The sequence below is a fragment of the Aphanomyces astaci genome (assembly GCF_000520075.1).
Source record: "Aphanomyces astaci strain APO3 unplaced genomic scaffold supercont1.41, whole genome shotgun sequence".
NCBI classification, from domain to species: Eukaryota; Oomycota; class Saprolegniomycetes; order Saprolegniales; family Verrucalvaceae; genus Aphanomyces; species Aphanomyces astaci.
In genome coordinates, this window is record NW_009798304.1 from 213,307 (window position 1) to 226,548 (window position 13,242).

At 52.7% G+C, this 13,242-nt stretch overlaps 5 protein-coding genes across 5 annotated transcripts; 4 read left to right on the top strand and 1 right to left on the bottom strand.

Moving 5' to 3' along the window:
* The first annotated feature begins 890 nt into the window (after window positions 1-890).
* H257_12520 (hypothetical protein) lies at window positions 891-2,418 on the top strand. The gene has a single exon (XM_009839751.1). It carries the CDS (start codon window positions 906-908, stop codon window positions 2,394-2,396), a length of 1,491 nt encoding a protein of 496 aa, XP_009838053.1. The 5' UTR covers window positions 891-905; the 3' UTR covers window positions 2,397-2,418.
* Window positions 2,419-2,677: 259 nt separating this feature from the next.
* Window positions 2,678-4,147, top strand: H257_12521 (hypothetical protein). The gene is made up of 2 exons (XM_009839752.1): window positions 2,678-3,043; window positions 3,107-4,147. Exons 1-2 carry the CDS (start codon window positions 2,689-2,691, stop codon window positions 4,084-4,086), a joined length of 1,335 nt encoding a protein of 444 aa, XP_009838054.1. The 5' UTR covers window positions 2,678-2,688; the 3' UTR covers window positions 4,087-4,147.
* Window positions 4,148-4,269: 122 nt separating this feature from the next.
* Window positions 4,270-8,915, bottom strand: H257_12522 (hypothetical protein). Its single transcript, XM_009839753.1, has 8 exons — window positions 8,516-8,915; window positions 8,352-8,465; window positions 8,208-8,300; window positions 8,013-8,154; window positions 7,926-7,956; window positions 7,793-7,856; window positions 7,500-7,732; window positions 4,270-7,449 (listed from the first exon to the last, which is right to left on the bottom strand). Exons 1-8 carry the CDS (start codon window positions 8,903-8,905, stop codon window positions 6,987-6,989), a joined length of 1,530 nt encoding a protein of 509 aa, XP_009838055.1. The 5' UTR covers window positions 8,906-8,915; the 3' UTR covers window positions 4,270-6,986.
* H257_12523 (hypothetical protein) lies at window positions 4,280-6,906 on the top strand (the record flags this gene model as incomplete). The annotated part of the gene is made up of 1 exon (XM_009839754.1): window positions 4,280-6,906. The coding sequence occupies one exon, from the start codon at window positions 4,280-4,282 to the stop codon at window positions 6,719-6,721; it is 2,442 nt and encodes an 813-aa protein (XP_009838056.1). The 3' UTR covers window positions 6,722-6,906.
* An 873-nt stretch (window positions 8,916-9,788) lies between the features above and the next one.
* H257_12524 (transitional endoplasmic reticulum ATPase) lies at window positions 9,789-12,484 on the top strand. Its single transcript, XM_009839755.1, has 2 exons — window positions 9,789-9,884; window positions 9,944-12,484. Exons 1-2 carry the CDS (start codon window positions 9,877-9,879, stop codon window positions 12,345-12,347), a joined length of 2,412 nt encoding a protein of 803 aa, XP_009838057.1. The 5' UTR covers window positions 9,789-9,876; the 3' UTR covers window positions 12,348-12,484.
* The last annotated feature ends 758 nt before the right edge of the window (window positions 12,485-13,242 follow it).

Below are 13,242 nucleotides of genomic sequence, written 5' to 3' on the forward strand. Positions count from 1 at the left end.
GCTAGAAGAAGCGCCGGTGGTGTCGGCATCCGAGAAGCGCATGGCCATGATCAAGCGATCGATCAAGGCCTGGGGCATGATTTCGGAAGTTGCCGTAAAGCGGTCCTTTGAAAAGGCTATTCCACGACCTGAGATAGTAGTAGTTTAATTGTGTTTTATGTGAATACAGTTCATCCATCGACGTCTTGTGTAATATGTTGTTGGTTCTCTCGTGCGCTGTTGGAGGGTTGTCGAGGTAAACCCCCTCCTGAATCGATCGTTGATTTGGTCTGATTCGCGACATGTCAGTCTGTAACGTTACAATTGTTTTTGTCCAATCATTGAAGGGCACTGGGTTTAGTGTTTTTTAATTTTACATTTTGTCGCTCCATATATAAGGACATGCATACCCGGGTGAGTTGGTTCTCTGTAAGGGGCTGGTCGCGGAATATTTCTGTCCATGTTTCAAGATATTCCGAGATTTTGATTGGTTAGTACCCAAATTATCCGGATAACACAATCATTCACGCTTCCGGAATAACTCAGACATGGATGCGAGTTTTGAGGCGTGGATGGTCCATCGACGCCTGGTAGTCCGTTCATGTCTGGGACTCATTTTCATAAAAAACGAAAAAGTATTGATCGACATTTTTTGGATTGCGAAAATATTTTGTCCGGATACGTCTCAGTTTCGGACATGGAATATGAATTGGTCCAGAAATAGATATTTACAGTTAACCTAGGTGTATATTACATGGGCGCTTGGATATTTGGCCATAGGGGTAAGTTTTTAGATGACGTGCACCACAATACAACAGTAAGACTCTGGAGTATCGCTCTAAAAATACAATAATATTTCAGCCAATTAGACTGCTTAAAATCTGATCTTAGGCTAAACCAGCAATTTGGCAAAGTGACTTGTTGGCATGACAAGTATCGTGCTCCACACAGCACAAACCGTCCATGCCGTCGCTGCACCTACCCTGGCGCAGTTCGCCATCGTGTGTGACCTCATAACTCCCCTCAAATTCGAGGCGTTGAATGCTTTCATCGATGGCATTGTGTCGCCCTCGACGCCGCCGCCTGATGTGTTGCGCTACACCGTGTGCCTATTTGGGGCGTATCCCTTTGCAACCCTGTTTCCATTGATTTCATCGCCAACCATCAAGCACCTTGTCAGCTTGGGTTTGGGTGTCGCCATCGCACAGTTCGTGTTTGGATCGACGTGGGTCCACCCTCTCATCATGACCGCGGGTTCATACGTCCTCGTGTTGGTGGCTCCTCGACGGCATGTCGGCGCGATCTCCCTGGTCTGGAATTTGGTGTACCTATCGTTTTCCCACCTTTATCGAATGTACGTCGATTACATGGGCGTGACGTTGGAAATCTCTGGCGCCCAAATGATCGTTTGTATGAAACTCACGGCGTTTGCGTACAACATTCACGATGGTGTCGTCGACGGCCGGCGCTTCGACTCGCCCACGGACAACAAAAACCTCGCGCGGGTATTTGCGTCGCGAAAAGCCCTGGCTGTGACGTCCGTTCCATCGCTCCTTGAGTATTTCTCGTTCGCATTCTGTTTCTCAACGTTTTTGGCGGGGCCGTCCTTCGAGTTCCGCGAGTACATCGACGTTATCAATGGTACTAAGGTCGTTGGCCCCGGTCGGGTTCGGGCGGGCGTCACAAAGTTATCCATCGGCCTTTTTTACGTCGGATTGACGGCAGCATTTGGGATGCAATATCCCACCACCATGTTCTTCGACGATGCCGTGGCAGCGTTGCCTTGGTACAAACAGATCCCGACACTGTACTTTGCGTTTTTCCTCTTCAAGTGCCGCTTTTACGGCTGCTGGACGGTCGCTGAAGGTGCCACGGTCTTGTGCGGGTTTGGCTATGAAGGTGTCCTGGACGGAAAGCACCGATGGAATGGCGTCCAGTACATGAACGTGTGGGAGTTTGAGTTTGCATCGTGCCACCGAGACAGCACCAGGAAGTGGAACAAAGTCACCCAAGGCTGGCTGGAAAAGTACATATACTCCCGCACGAACAACTCGTTGGTCGCGACGTACTTCGTGTCGGCGTTGTGGCACGGCTTTTACCCAGGGTACTATTTATTCTTCATGCTCATGCCCCTCCCCACTGCCGTGAATCGCGTTGCACACAAGAAACTGCGGCCGTGGTTCCTCGAGCATGATGGGTCGGAAGGTTTCAAGAAGCACGTCTACGACGTTGTCGGTGGTTTCCTCAATGCGTTGAGCATCCACTACATATCGCTTCCGTTCCTCACGCTGGGTTGGACCGAGTCAATGCAGGCATACACCAACCTCAAGTTCTCTGGGCACATCGTACTCGTCACCTTCTTGGCCGTCTTGACCATCCTTCCCACTCGGAAAAACATTTCAGCTAAACGAGATTAGTTCCATCATGCATGCTTCCATACCTTTTGATCTTCGTATGCTTCACGACTCATACGCTCGTCTTGAGTTGCCACATCAAGCGGCATGGTGCCTCTTGCACGCATCGCTACTACTGTAGTGTGTCGTTCCTTTCCTGCCCTTTCTGCTACCGACGGGTGTTTTCAAAAATGACACCTTCGCGCGCAATATTGAGAATATATCCGGATAGTCGTTTTACCGGATGAACGAAAAGTATACAAATTTTAAGAGCGCCATTGAATGGCATTCCATTTCATTTTGCAGCAAAAGAGCGATGTCAGTCTCAAAGGAAGTGACGGAGTTGGTCGAGTTCCTATCGAACCCCCGCGCAGACGTGCGGCAATCTGCGATCCAGCTGACTGTCGGCCTCACGGGCACGGACTCTGGCATTCAGCAGCTCATCAAGGCGGATGCAGTGAAGGCGCTATGCCGACTCATCGGCGACATGAACGCAATTGCGCGCGACGCCATCCATGCGCTGGTCAACATCACGGCCACGCACCATGGAGCGTGTGAGAATGCTCTAAAGCACGACATTGTCAACCGGTTGATGAATCAATTGGATTCCGACTTCCAACACAAAGACCTCTCCGTGATGCTGCTTGCGAACGTCACCACGACGCCGGAAGGTATGTATGTATACGCATATCATCATCGACTCCCTCCAGAATATTCACTTATCATCCTTGTAGGTGCAAAGGCCTTGGTGATAAATGACGCTAAGTACAGCGTGCGCGAGGTCATCTTGCAAAACCTGACGGTCCGATTCCTCGAGAGTGAGCCGGAACCTGACGGTATCGACCCGACCACGAACGAACCCAAGTGGGACGACGACTACCAATACGTGGCAAACGTCCTCGCGAACATCACACAGCTGGAAGAAGGTCGCGCGTTTCTCCTGCGTCTTCGCACCAAGCAAGGACAGCCTGGCCAAGTACAATCGCTGGTGCATGTGCTGCTACCTCAAGTCCACTCAGCCAACGTGATTCGCCGCCGCGGAATTATCCAAGCCCTACGCAACCTGTGCTTTGACAGCGACAATCATTTCTTTCTGTACGACACGCTGGACATTGTAGTGCACTTGCAACGGCGCCTCGCGGGTCCAGAGCCGTTGGAGGACGCTGACAAAGTTGGCATGTCCTCGTCCATTTTGGCGGTCCTGGGGCCGAAAAAGAAGCGCGAGACCGACGCGCAAGTGCGCAAGGACATCGTCGAGTGCTTGTTGCTGCTGTGTTCGTCCCGGAACGGCCGCAACATTCTGCGGCAGAAGAAGGTCTACCCCATCATCCGCAATGCCCACTTGGTGGAAGCTGACGAGGACGTGAGTGAGCAAATTTACAAACTGGTCGACTTTTTGATCCGCGACGAAGAAGGCGAAGAGCCCGACTGGAACGACATCCGCGCCAAGTCGTTGGGCGCCGATCCTGTGTTGCCGCCTCCTGTTGCAGCCATCTCGACTCCGGCGGCGGCGGTCGAGGAAAAGCAAGTGGCCAGGACGAACACGGATGTGCCGAAGAACGTGACAAAATCGGTGGTGCAGGCCCCGGTAGTAGTAGTAGACTTGGTTGACGAAGACGTGGAGGACGCGAGAGCGGCTGCTATTGCCAAAGAAATCGCCAATTTAGACGTGAGCACCGATGAAGAAGACGACACGCCCCCTTTGATCAACTAGAGTACATGCAGATTGAAGCTACTAATGTTATTGTACGCTGGACGGCTCAGATGATTCCGTAAGGTCGTTGGTTCGTCATGGAAAAGACTATGTCACACCGCTCAAGTGACCCAAACTCTGTGAAGGACCCAAAAACCCGTGAAATATAATACTGTAGTATGTAGCATTTCACCATTTGCACGTTGCGAGTGCAATGAAAGTGCCGCGCCAGTTGAAGCCGCGCGCCGCGATGGACGTGTTTCAGAACCCCAATGTGATCACGCACATCACCGCGTTCCAACGAGGACTGTACTACGACATGCGGGACCTGGCTTGTCTGAAGGTCCCTTTCTTCGACTCGCACGACTTGGTCGAGACCTGGAAACCCGTTGAAGGTGCCCTTGCACCATGGCTTACCCACCACAAGACATCCAGAGTGAAGCTCTTGCTCTCTTGTCTACCCCATCTCGAACACGTTGTTGCACTCCACGCAGCCATCAGTGGCGACCTCCCGTTGCTGAAGTACCTGCACAAGGAGTTGAATGTGCTCCTGGCATGCCCGTACTTCCTCCTCGACTACGCGGCCTGGTCCGGCCATCTCGATGCGCTTGAGTACTTGCACACCATTCGTCACCGAGGCCAGACTCCGCATGCTCTACACGAGGCGGCTCGGCATGGATTCCTTCCCATCGTGAAATTCTTGGAATGTTATCACCGTGACAGCACCTCGGCCATGATTGCCGCCGCCGCCAATGGTCACCTCAACATTGTTGATTTCCTCTTTAACCATCGCCAGGATTCATTCGAAGACAAAGCGATGGACGCAGCGGCTGCGGGTGGACACCTCCATGTGGTTATGTGGTTGTACTCTCGGGGCAGTCGGTCGTGGCGCGCGCTATCTGCCGCTGCGAATCACGGCCATGCCCACGTCATGCACTTCCTGCTGCAAACTCCCATCAAGAACTGGGGCCCGGTATCCATGGACACTGCCGCGTCGAAGAACCGCGTGGAGGTGCTGCGGAACTTGCAGGCACACCCAGAAGTGGTCAGCCAGCACCACGCGATCGATGCCGCCGCCGTCCACGGTCATCTTGAAGCCGTGGTGTTGTTGCACGAGATACCTCTGGCCACAGCGTCCGTCAAGGCTATCAACGTGGCGTCTGCCAAAGGATACTTGTCCATTGTCGAGTTTCTCCATGCGAACAACACCGCCGGCTGCACGCTGGCCGCCATGGACGACGCGGCGGCCAATGGCCATTTGGAAGTGGTCAAGTTTTTGCATACCCATCGCACGGAAGGCTGTTCCACTGACGCGATGGACTTGGCGGCGACTCGAGGCCATCTGGACGTTGTGACGTTTTTACACACACATCGGCACGAAGGGTGTACGCACGACGCCATGGACGGCGCGGCGAGTCGTGGCCATTTGGAAATCGTGCGTTTCCTGCACGAGAATCGAACCGAGGGGTGTACCGAGGCCGCGATGGACCGCGCGAGCCAAAACAACTTTGCCGACGTGGTCCAGTTCTTGGTGGCTTATGGTCACGCGTCGTCGTCATCACGTGCGATCGACGCTGCGGTCGGCAATGGCAACACGCATTTGGTAGAGTTTCTCTTGACGCACGGACACCGCCCGTCGGTTGATGCGTTGGAAAGCTGCGCATGGAAACTGGACGCATCCTCTTTCGAGTCCATGTATGCTTTGGTGGACAACCACTCAGCGCGAGTGGACGCAACCGTCGATGTAGCAGTGTTTGCGGCTACTCGGGGAAATTTGGCGTTGCTGCACACCGCGATACGCCTTGGCGGCGTCACGGCCGTCCCGGACACGGCGCTTGTGGGCGCGGCAACGAATGGACATTTGGCCGTAGTGCAATATCTGGTGCCCAAATCGAATGGCCACCAGCCGTTGTCGGCCTTCGACGACGCGAGCACAAATGGACATTTGGAAGTGGTGAAATACTTGCACCACGAGGGTTTCCCGTGCACGGTGCGAGCGATGGATGGTGCGGCAATCAATGGACATTTGGACGTTGTGAAATGGTTGAGCGAGCACCGCAAGGAAGGGTGTACGACCGAGGCCATGGATGGAGCCTGCCGCAATGGCCATCTGGAGGTCGTACAATGGCTATACTACGAACGGCAGATCCACGTGTCGCCGCATGCGTTGACCTGGGCAGCGGATGCCGGTCGACAACACTTGGCCGAGTGGCTCGTGACCACCTGTGCGGTGGAATGCGATGTGTCAGAGGCACTTGTGTCGGCTGCTGCGTCTGGCCACCTGCCTCTATTTGTGTACTTTGTGAAGTCGTGTTCGCAGTGGAACGTATCCGAAGATATCTTGATTGTGGCTGCCCGTCATGGTCATTTGGACATGGTCAAGTGGATTGTGATGACCTCCGACCCGCCTGTGACCACCTTCATGGCCGCGAAAGCAGCATGTAACGAGCAACGGACTCTGGTCATGGCGTACTTTAACAGCATGGACACGATGGACTCGATGGGGGACGACGACGTCGAGTCGGGCAGCGACGACGACGATGACGAAGACCTTGGCGATGAATGTGGCGATGCCCTCTTGATCGAACAAGTCAACGATTTGGCGGACGACAGCAGCAGCTGCGGCGATGCCGGCTCGGACTACGAAGACGACTAGATTATCATGACGCTACACATTTTCATGATGGTTGGTCCCGTCGCGATGGACACGTTAGTATTACGCGTGGTATTTGTTATACTACTACTGTATGTACATATGGTTTTATGAATCTTCTATAGGTATGTACGTACAGATACATAATGGCAAGTAACTTTTTTCGCAAAATATACTATCAACTTTGGACTATAACGTTAGCACCGTTTCCTCTCAGGTCTTTGATTTCTCCTTGCTTGATGAGATGCCCGAATTCTCGACTGGTGAATCAACGAGTGATCTTTACAGCCGCCGGTGGTTTCGCTGGGGATGTGACGGTTGGCAGCTGGCTGTAGTTTCGTCTTGCTTCGGCATACGACGTGACCACGGGCGGTGTGTTGAGGTTGCGGAACTGCTCCATCGTCAAAAGAGGCGACTTGATGTCAACGTGAGTGGCGTCCATGTCGGGACGACCATGGGGCGGGGTTGGCATCGGCTCCAACGACGGCAGGTGGTGCTGGTGCATGTAAAACACAAACAGCAGCAGCGACGCCGCGGCACACACGGACCCAAACAGGAACACGTCCTCCCACATGTCGAACGCGCCGTCGTCGTCGCTGCCGCGTACGCCGCCGCGGCCGCCTTTGCACACGTCTCCGTTGCAGGCAAAGCCCACACGGAGGTTCTGTGCGTCAAAGAGCGTGTAGTACGTCTTGATGAACACATCTCCGAGCACCCACCACGCCTCGTCCCTGTTATGCAAGATGATCATAGGTACACTAGATGGACATCATACACTTACCCCGAGTTTTGGAATTGGATGCGACAAGTGTGGCGGGTGTCGCAGTTGATGTAATCGCGAGGGTCGAGCGTGAAGATGTTGTCTGGCGCCATGCCAAACTTGAGCGGCGGGAAACTAGCCAAGCTGACGTCATGACACACGAGGCCATCGCATGCCAAGCCCGCCGTGATGGCCTCGACGATCTCCGTGTACTGCGTATCGGGGATGCTAATCAAGGATGTGCCCGTGTCGATCTAGTAAGGCCATAGGATGAGACAGATCATCTATACTATGAAGATTATGCTGCTCCATACAATTGCATAGCAAAACGGATCGCAGTGGTTGTCCGAGTTGTTTCGAACTGAAAAGCCGTTCATTCTATCGCCAAACATAAAATATATCATGACGACGACACTAGAGAGTATGGATATAGATTGGATGACGTACTGGACCGCCCAGTACGTAAACGTGTCAAAATCTGCACGACGGGGAAGAGTGAATACACTATATATATATATATATATATATTGTTACCTGGCAGTTTGACCGTCGGGGTAAAGTGCCACGATGCATTGTCGCCAACCATGCTCAAGTCGTACCCGCCCAAATGCAGCTCCGACCCGTCTTGGTTGGGCTCGGCCGTCATGTACATGGCAAACATGTTGTTCACGCCCGCCTACACAACCGAGATGTGCCGTCATGTGTTGGACGTCTCGGCCGTCGTCGTACATTTTGAGCCGCCAATGTCGAAAACAACGTCGGCCGGCTTATCTTTGCCAGGCTTTCAAAGCCAAGACCCACCAATCCATCCGCAATAAACATCTACCACAATCGATCGATTCAGATGAAAACCAAGAGCAACATGTACTGTACCCCAAGGGACTCGGTCTCCTCTGTCACGACCCCAAAGCGAACGTTTGGCACGACGAACGGACCAAACCCGATCGTATCCACGCCGATGACGCCGCCGACCTCGCCGCTGCCATACTAACACGATACATATGAGCCATGCCATGTAATTAGAATCGTTCGCTCACCGAATCGAGAAACTTTTCGTGCGTGTCTTGGAATGTCGACGATTGGGTGTAATCAAACGCGCTGTGCAAGCCACACTCTGTGCACGACATGCCAGGAATCCACGTGTCGCTGCTTCCAGTGTCGAAGACAACGGTGAGCACCTGTGGTGGACTGCCAAACGACAACTCGCCCACGTATTGCACGTTGCCGTAGTTCTGCAGCTGCACGCGACCAGCCGCCGTGGCGTTGGTGGGACTGACCGGAAGTCGCGAGGACAGGGCAATGCGATGAGCAGGCATAGTGTCCCCACAGCACACGAGTAACATAGTGGACAAGAAGACAGCGAGGAGGTGCTGCCGACATCCTCCTTGCATTGCTGGGCTCGTAGCGCTTGATGTTCCACACTTCATGCGAATTTGTCGCTTGGAGTTTCGTGAGGGAAGGGCATGGTCATACTGTAGCGCTTATTAAATTTCTGCAAATGTCTCGTAAATTTGACTTTTAGTGTCGTCGTGGCGACAACCCACGCTGATAAATTAAACAAACTGCTGGCTTCCATATACAATAGACAAGAATGGAATATTCATTTGTATTAAATTATACGTAGGATGTGATACGGTGGTACGTCGTTCCAAATAATCGTCATTTTCGAACGCTAATTGTGTAGACAGAGACAGTGGCCACGCCAACCAACTAAACTACTCTTCACACTTTTGTCGAGCCCTCAAGGTTCACGTTAGCGACCGTTTAGGCAGTCTGGTATGTACTCAATCGTGCGCAAATCATTGTGTTTTTATCGCAGTAACGCTAACGTTAATGCTAACGCTAACGTAAAGGTTAATCTACCAATCCAGCCAGCCACAAGTGAATTACAGTAACCTGTTTTGCGAGGCAACGTGACCAGCCCATATACTGTACTAAAGTTAAGAGCATCCCCACTGGCGATAACGATAGTTGAACAATCCATCATCTGTCCAGTTCTACTACCGGTGCCAGGTAGTTCACTTCACGTTAGTGGCCTACATGTTAGTGTGGTGTGGGTTATGGCATACGTGGCAGAGTTTCAAGCATGCCAGGCACTGTCCGGATACACAAAATCTGGAACTTTCGATTCGACAGGAGGGTTCGTCATACGGATAACGTCGCCGATCTTTCTGCGAAGGTCACTCACCACTTCAATAAAGCAACTCAAATCGTAAATTAAATCAGCAGGTGTCGTCACCATACAAATATCAAGATATTACGTGGAATTAACAGTATTTATTTGACCTGGGTTAATCCGGAGTTTGTATCCGGAACCAGCGATCATACGTGAGGTTCTCCCTGTATCCTCCCAACGTGGGAATCATTTTGGAAAGTGCGCGACGGCTCCGAAGCGACAATGGCCAAGTAGGACTCCCTGGAAGCTCCGAACATGCGTGATGGGGATCTGATGGGTTTTCTTGTAGGAAAGAAGAATTTAACGCAGGCATTATGGACAGAAAGCGGTCTCCTAACCGCTTGATCGTCGACGAAGCGAGCAACGACGACAACTCGGTCGTGGCGCTGAGCATGGCGAAGATGGAAGAATTGCAGCTCTTCCGCGGGGATACGGTGTTGATCAAAGGGAAACTCGGTCGCGAAAGCATCTGCATTGTGTTGCAAGATGACAGCTGTGACGACGCCAACATCCGCATGAACAAGGTGGTTCGCAAGAACCTCAAGGCTCGCTTGGGTGATTTGGTCACGATCTCTGCGTGTGGCGACGTGCCGTACGGCAAGCGCATCCACGTCTTGCCCATTGATGACACGATCGAAGGCGTCACGGGCAACTTGTTCGACGTGTACTTGAAGCCGTATTTCCTAGAAGCGTACCGCCCAGTGAAGAAAGGCGATTTGTTCTTGGTGCGTCAAGCCATGCATCCTGTAGAGTTCAAGGTTGTCGAGACAGACCCTGCGCCTTACTGCATTGTTGCCCCCGACACAATCATTCACTGCGAAGGCGAACCCATTCGGCGCGAAGACGAAGAGAAATTGGACGAAGCCGGATACAGCGACATTGGTGGGTGCCGTCGCCAGATGGCTCAGATCCGTGAAATGATCGAACTGCCACTGCGCCACCCGACGCTCTTCAAGACGTTGGGCGTGAAGCCCCCTCGAGGGGTGCTGCTCTACGGCCCTCCCGGATCGGGGAAGACGCTGATTGCTCGTGCGGTGGCGAACGAAACCGGAGCGTTTTTCTTTTTGATCAACGGACCGGAAATCATGTCCAAGATGGCCGGGGAATCCGAAAGCAACTTGCGCAAGGCGTTTGAAGAAGCGGAAAAGAACGCGCCGGCGATTATTTTCATCGACGAAATCGATTCCATTGCCCCCAAGCGCGACAAGACGAACGGCGAAGTCGAGCGCCGCATTGTGTCCCAGCTGCTCACGCTCATGGATGGCTTGAAGCAACGCGCGAGCGTGGTCGTGATCGGCGCGACCAACCGTCCCAACAGCATGGACCCCGCCCTGCGTCGATTTGGCCGCTTCGACCGCGAAATTGACATTGGTGTCCCCGACGAGAACGGCCGTTTGGAAATCTTCCGCATCCACACGCGCAACATGAAGCTGGACGATTCGGTGGACCCAGAGTCGATTGCCCGCGACACACACGGGTTTGTTGGGGCCGATATGGCCGCGTTGTGCACGGAAGCCGCGCTGCAATGCATCCGTGAAAAGATGGACGTGATCGACATTGAAGACGAGTCGATCGACGCGGAGATTTTGGACTCGATGTCCGTGACCCAAGAACACTTCAAGTACGCGCTGGGTGTGTCGAACCCGTCGTCGCTGCGCGAAACGACCGTCGAAGTCCCCACGACCACATGGAAGGACATTGGCGGCCTTGAACAAGTCAAGCGTGAGCTGCGCGAATTGGTGCAATACCCCGTCGAACACCCCGAAAAGTTTGAAAAGTACGGCATGTCACCGTCCCGAGGTGTGTTGTTCTACGGCCCTCCCGGGTGCGGGAAGACGTTGCTCGCGAAGGCCGTCGCGAACGAGTGCCAGGCCAACTTTATCTCGATCAAGGGCCCGGAGCTTTTGACCATGTGGTTTGGCGAGTCAGAAGCCAACGTCCGCGAAGTGTTTGACAAGGCCCGCGCCGCCGCGCCGTGTGTGTTGTTCTTTGATGAACTGGATTCGATCGCCCAACAGCGTGGGAGCTCGTCGGGCGACGGCGGCGGCGCCGGCGACCGCGTGATGAACCAATTGCTGACGGAAATGGACGGCATGGGCGCGAAGAAGAATGTGTTTATCATTGGCGCGACGAACCGGCCGGATATTATCGACCCTGCCCTCATGCGACCGGGTCGTTTGGACCAGTTGATTTTCATCCCCATGCCCGATTTGGAGTCGCGCCTGTCGATCTTGAAGAGCGTGCTGCGCAAGAGTCCAGTGTCGAAGGAAGTGGACTTGAACTACTTGGCCGCGCAAACGGACAAGTTCACTGGCGCCGATTTGACGGAAATCTGCCAACGCGCCGCCAAGTTGGCCATCCGAGAAAGCATCCAACGCGATATGGAGCGAGACCGCCTCAAGGAAGAAGCCGGGGATGCCGCCGAAGACATGGAAGTCGAAGAAGAGGACCCGGTGCCCGAGATTACATCGGCCCATTTCGAAGATGCCGTGCGCAACGCCCGTCGATCAGTCAGCGACCGCGACTTGCACCAATACTCGACGTTTGCCCAAACATTGCAGCAATCCCGTGCCCAGGTCGGTGCTAGCGGTTCCTCGTTGTCGTCGTTCTCGTTCCCGAGCCGAAACGTGGTGGGCGGAGGTGGGGGCACCACGGCTGCCGTGGATGAAGAGGAAGAAGACTTGTACAGCTAAGCCACCACGACGCTGTCGAAAATGAGAGATTATTGTTTCAATCGTCCTACTACCATACATTTATTTTTGATTTGCCCGTGGATATTGGAGATTCGGTACGAATTTCCTAACATCAGCATCAAGAATCGTATCTGAAATTACTTGTCGCTGATTGGCTACATTTCGATTTTCTACCTGAAACGGCGAAGTGGATAATGGCCAATCAGATGTCTCGGCCCTATTTGTGCTCGATTGACCAGGAAATGAACCATCGAGAACTGGGAAATTTGAAGAAAATCGACAATTAATCCGGTGAAATTTGCCGTTTTCGAACTTCTCGTGCTCAACGCAGCCTCTATATATCTATAAATTATACTAATACAGAGGTTTTGATTCAACCAATCGAACATGGAAGTTTCAAATACTTCGAGTAAAACTTGTTTTTCCTTTAGGGTTTGGTGAACCGTTCCACTTCCGGATAATTGCCGGATACGAGATTACCCCACAAACGTTTCATGATCGACCGTTTCAACGGAACTGTTTGGGAAGTCGTACGAGGGTACCTGAAAAACGCTTAAGCGTTGGCTTTGGTACCTATGTCAGTCGACATGGAAACGTTTAAGCGTTGTAAGTAGTGATGTTCAGACTGACGTAAAGCCATAACGGTGCTGGTTGCATCGCCACAATGGTGTAATACAACTATAGCCATGGAGATGGCTGGCACTGGAGTTCTCTGCCGTTAGTTGTTCGATATCTTGAACTTCGATGGTTGTATTAATATTGGTTTGTTTTCAATATAATTACGTCCAAGATGGCGCGATGCGCATTTCCATCGATGGCATACATACAATCTTCAAATGAAAAATGAAATTTCGAAAAAGAGAAGGTAATGTGGCTTGGTCGACCAATCGAAGGG

Excerpts from the sequence above, each read along its gene's own strand:
- H257_12520 (XM_009839751.1), top strand. The coding sequence starts at position 906 with ATGACAAGTATCGTGCTCCACACAGCACAAACCGTCCATGCCGTCGCT.
- H257_12521 (XM_009839752.1), top strand. The coding sequence starts at position 2,689 with ATGTCAGTCTCAAAGGAAGTGACGGAGTTGGTCGAGTTCCTATCGAAC. Across the intron at positions 3,044-3,106 it reads CGTCACCACGACGCCGGAAG|GTGCAAAGGCCTTGGTGATA; the intron begins GTATGTATGTAT and ends TCATCCTTGTAG.
- H257_12522 (XM_009839753.1), bottom strand. The coding sequence starts at position 8,905 with ATGAAGTGTGGAACATCAAGCGCTACGAGCCCAGCAATGCAAGGAGGA. Across the intron at positions 8,301-8,351 it reads AGGAGACCGAGTCCCTTGGG|ATGTTTATTGCGGATGGATT; the intron begins GTACAGTACATG and ends CGATTGTGGTAG. Across the intron at positions 7,450-7,499 it reads ATCCAATTCCAAAACTCGGG|GGACGAGGCGTGGTGGGTGC; the intron begins GTAAGTGTATGA and ends CTTGCATAACAG.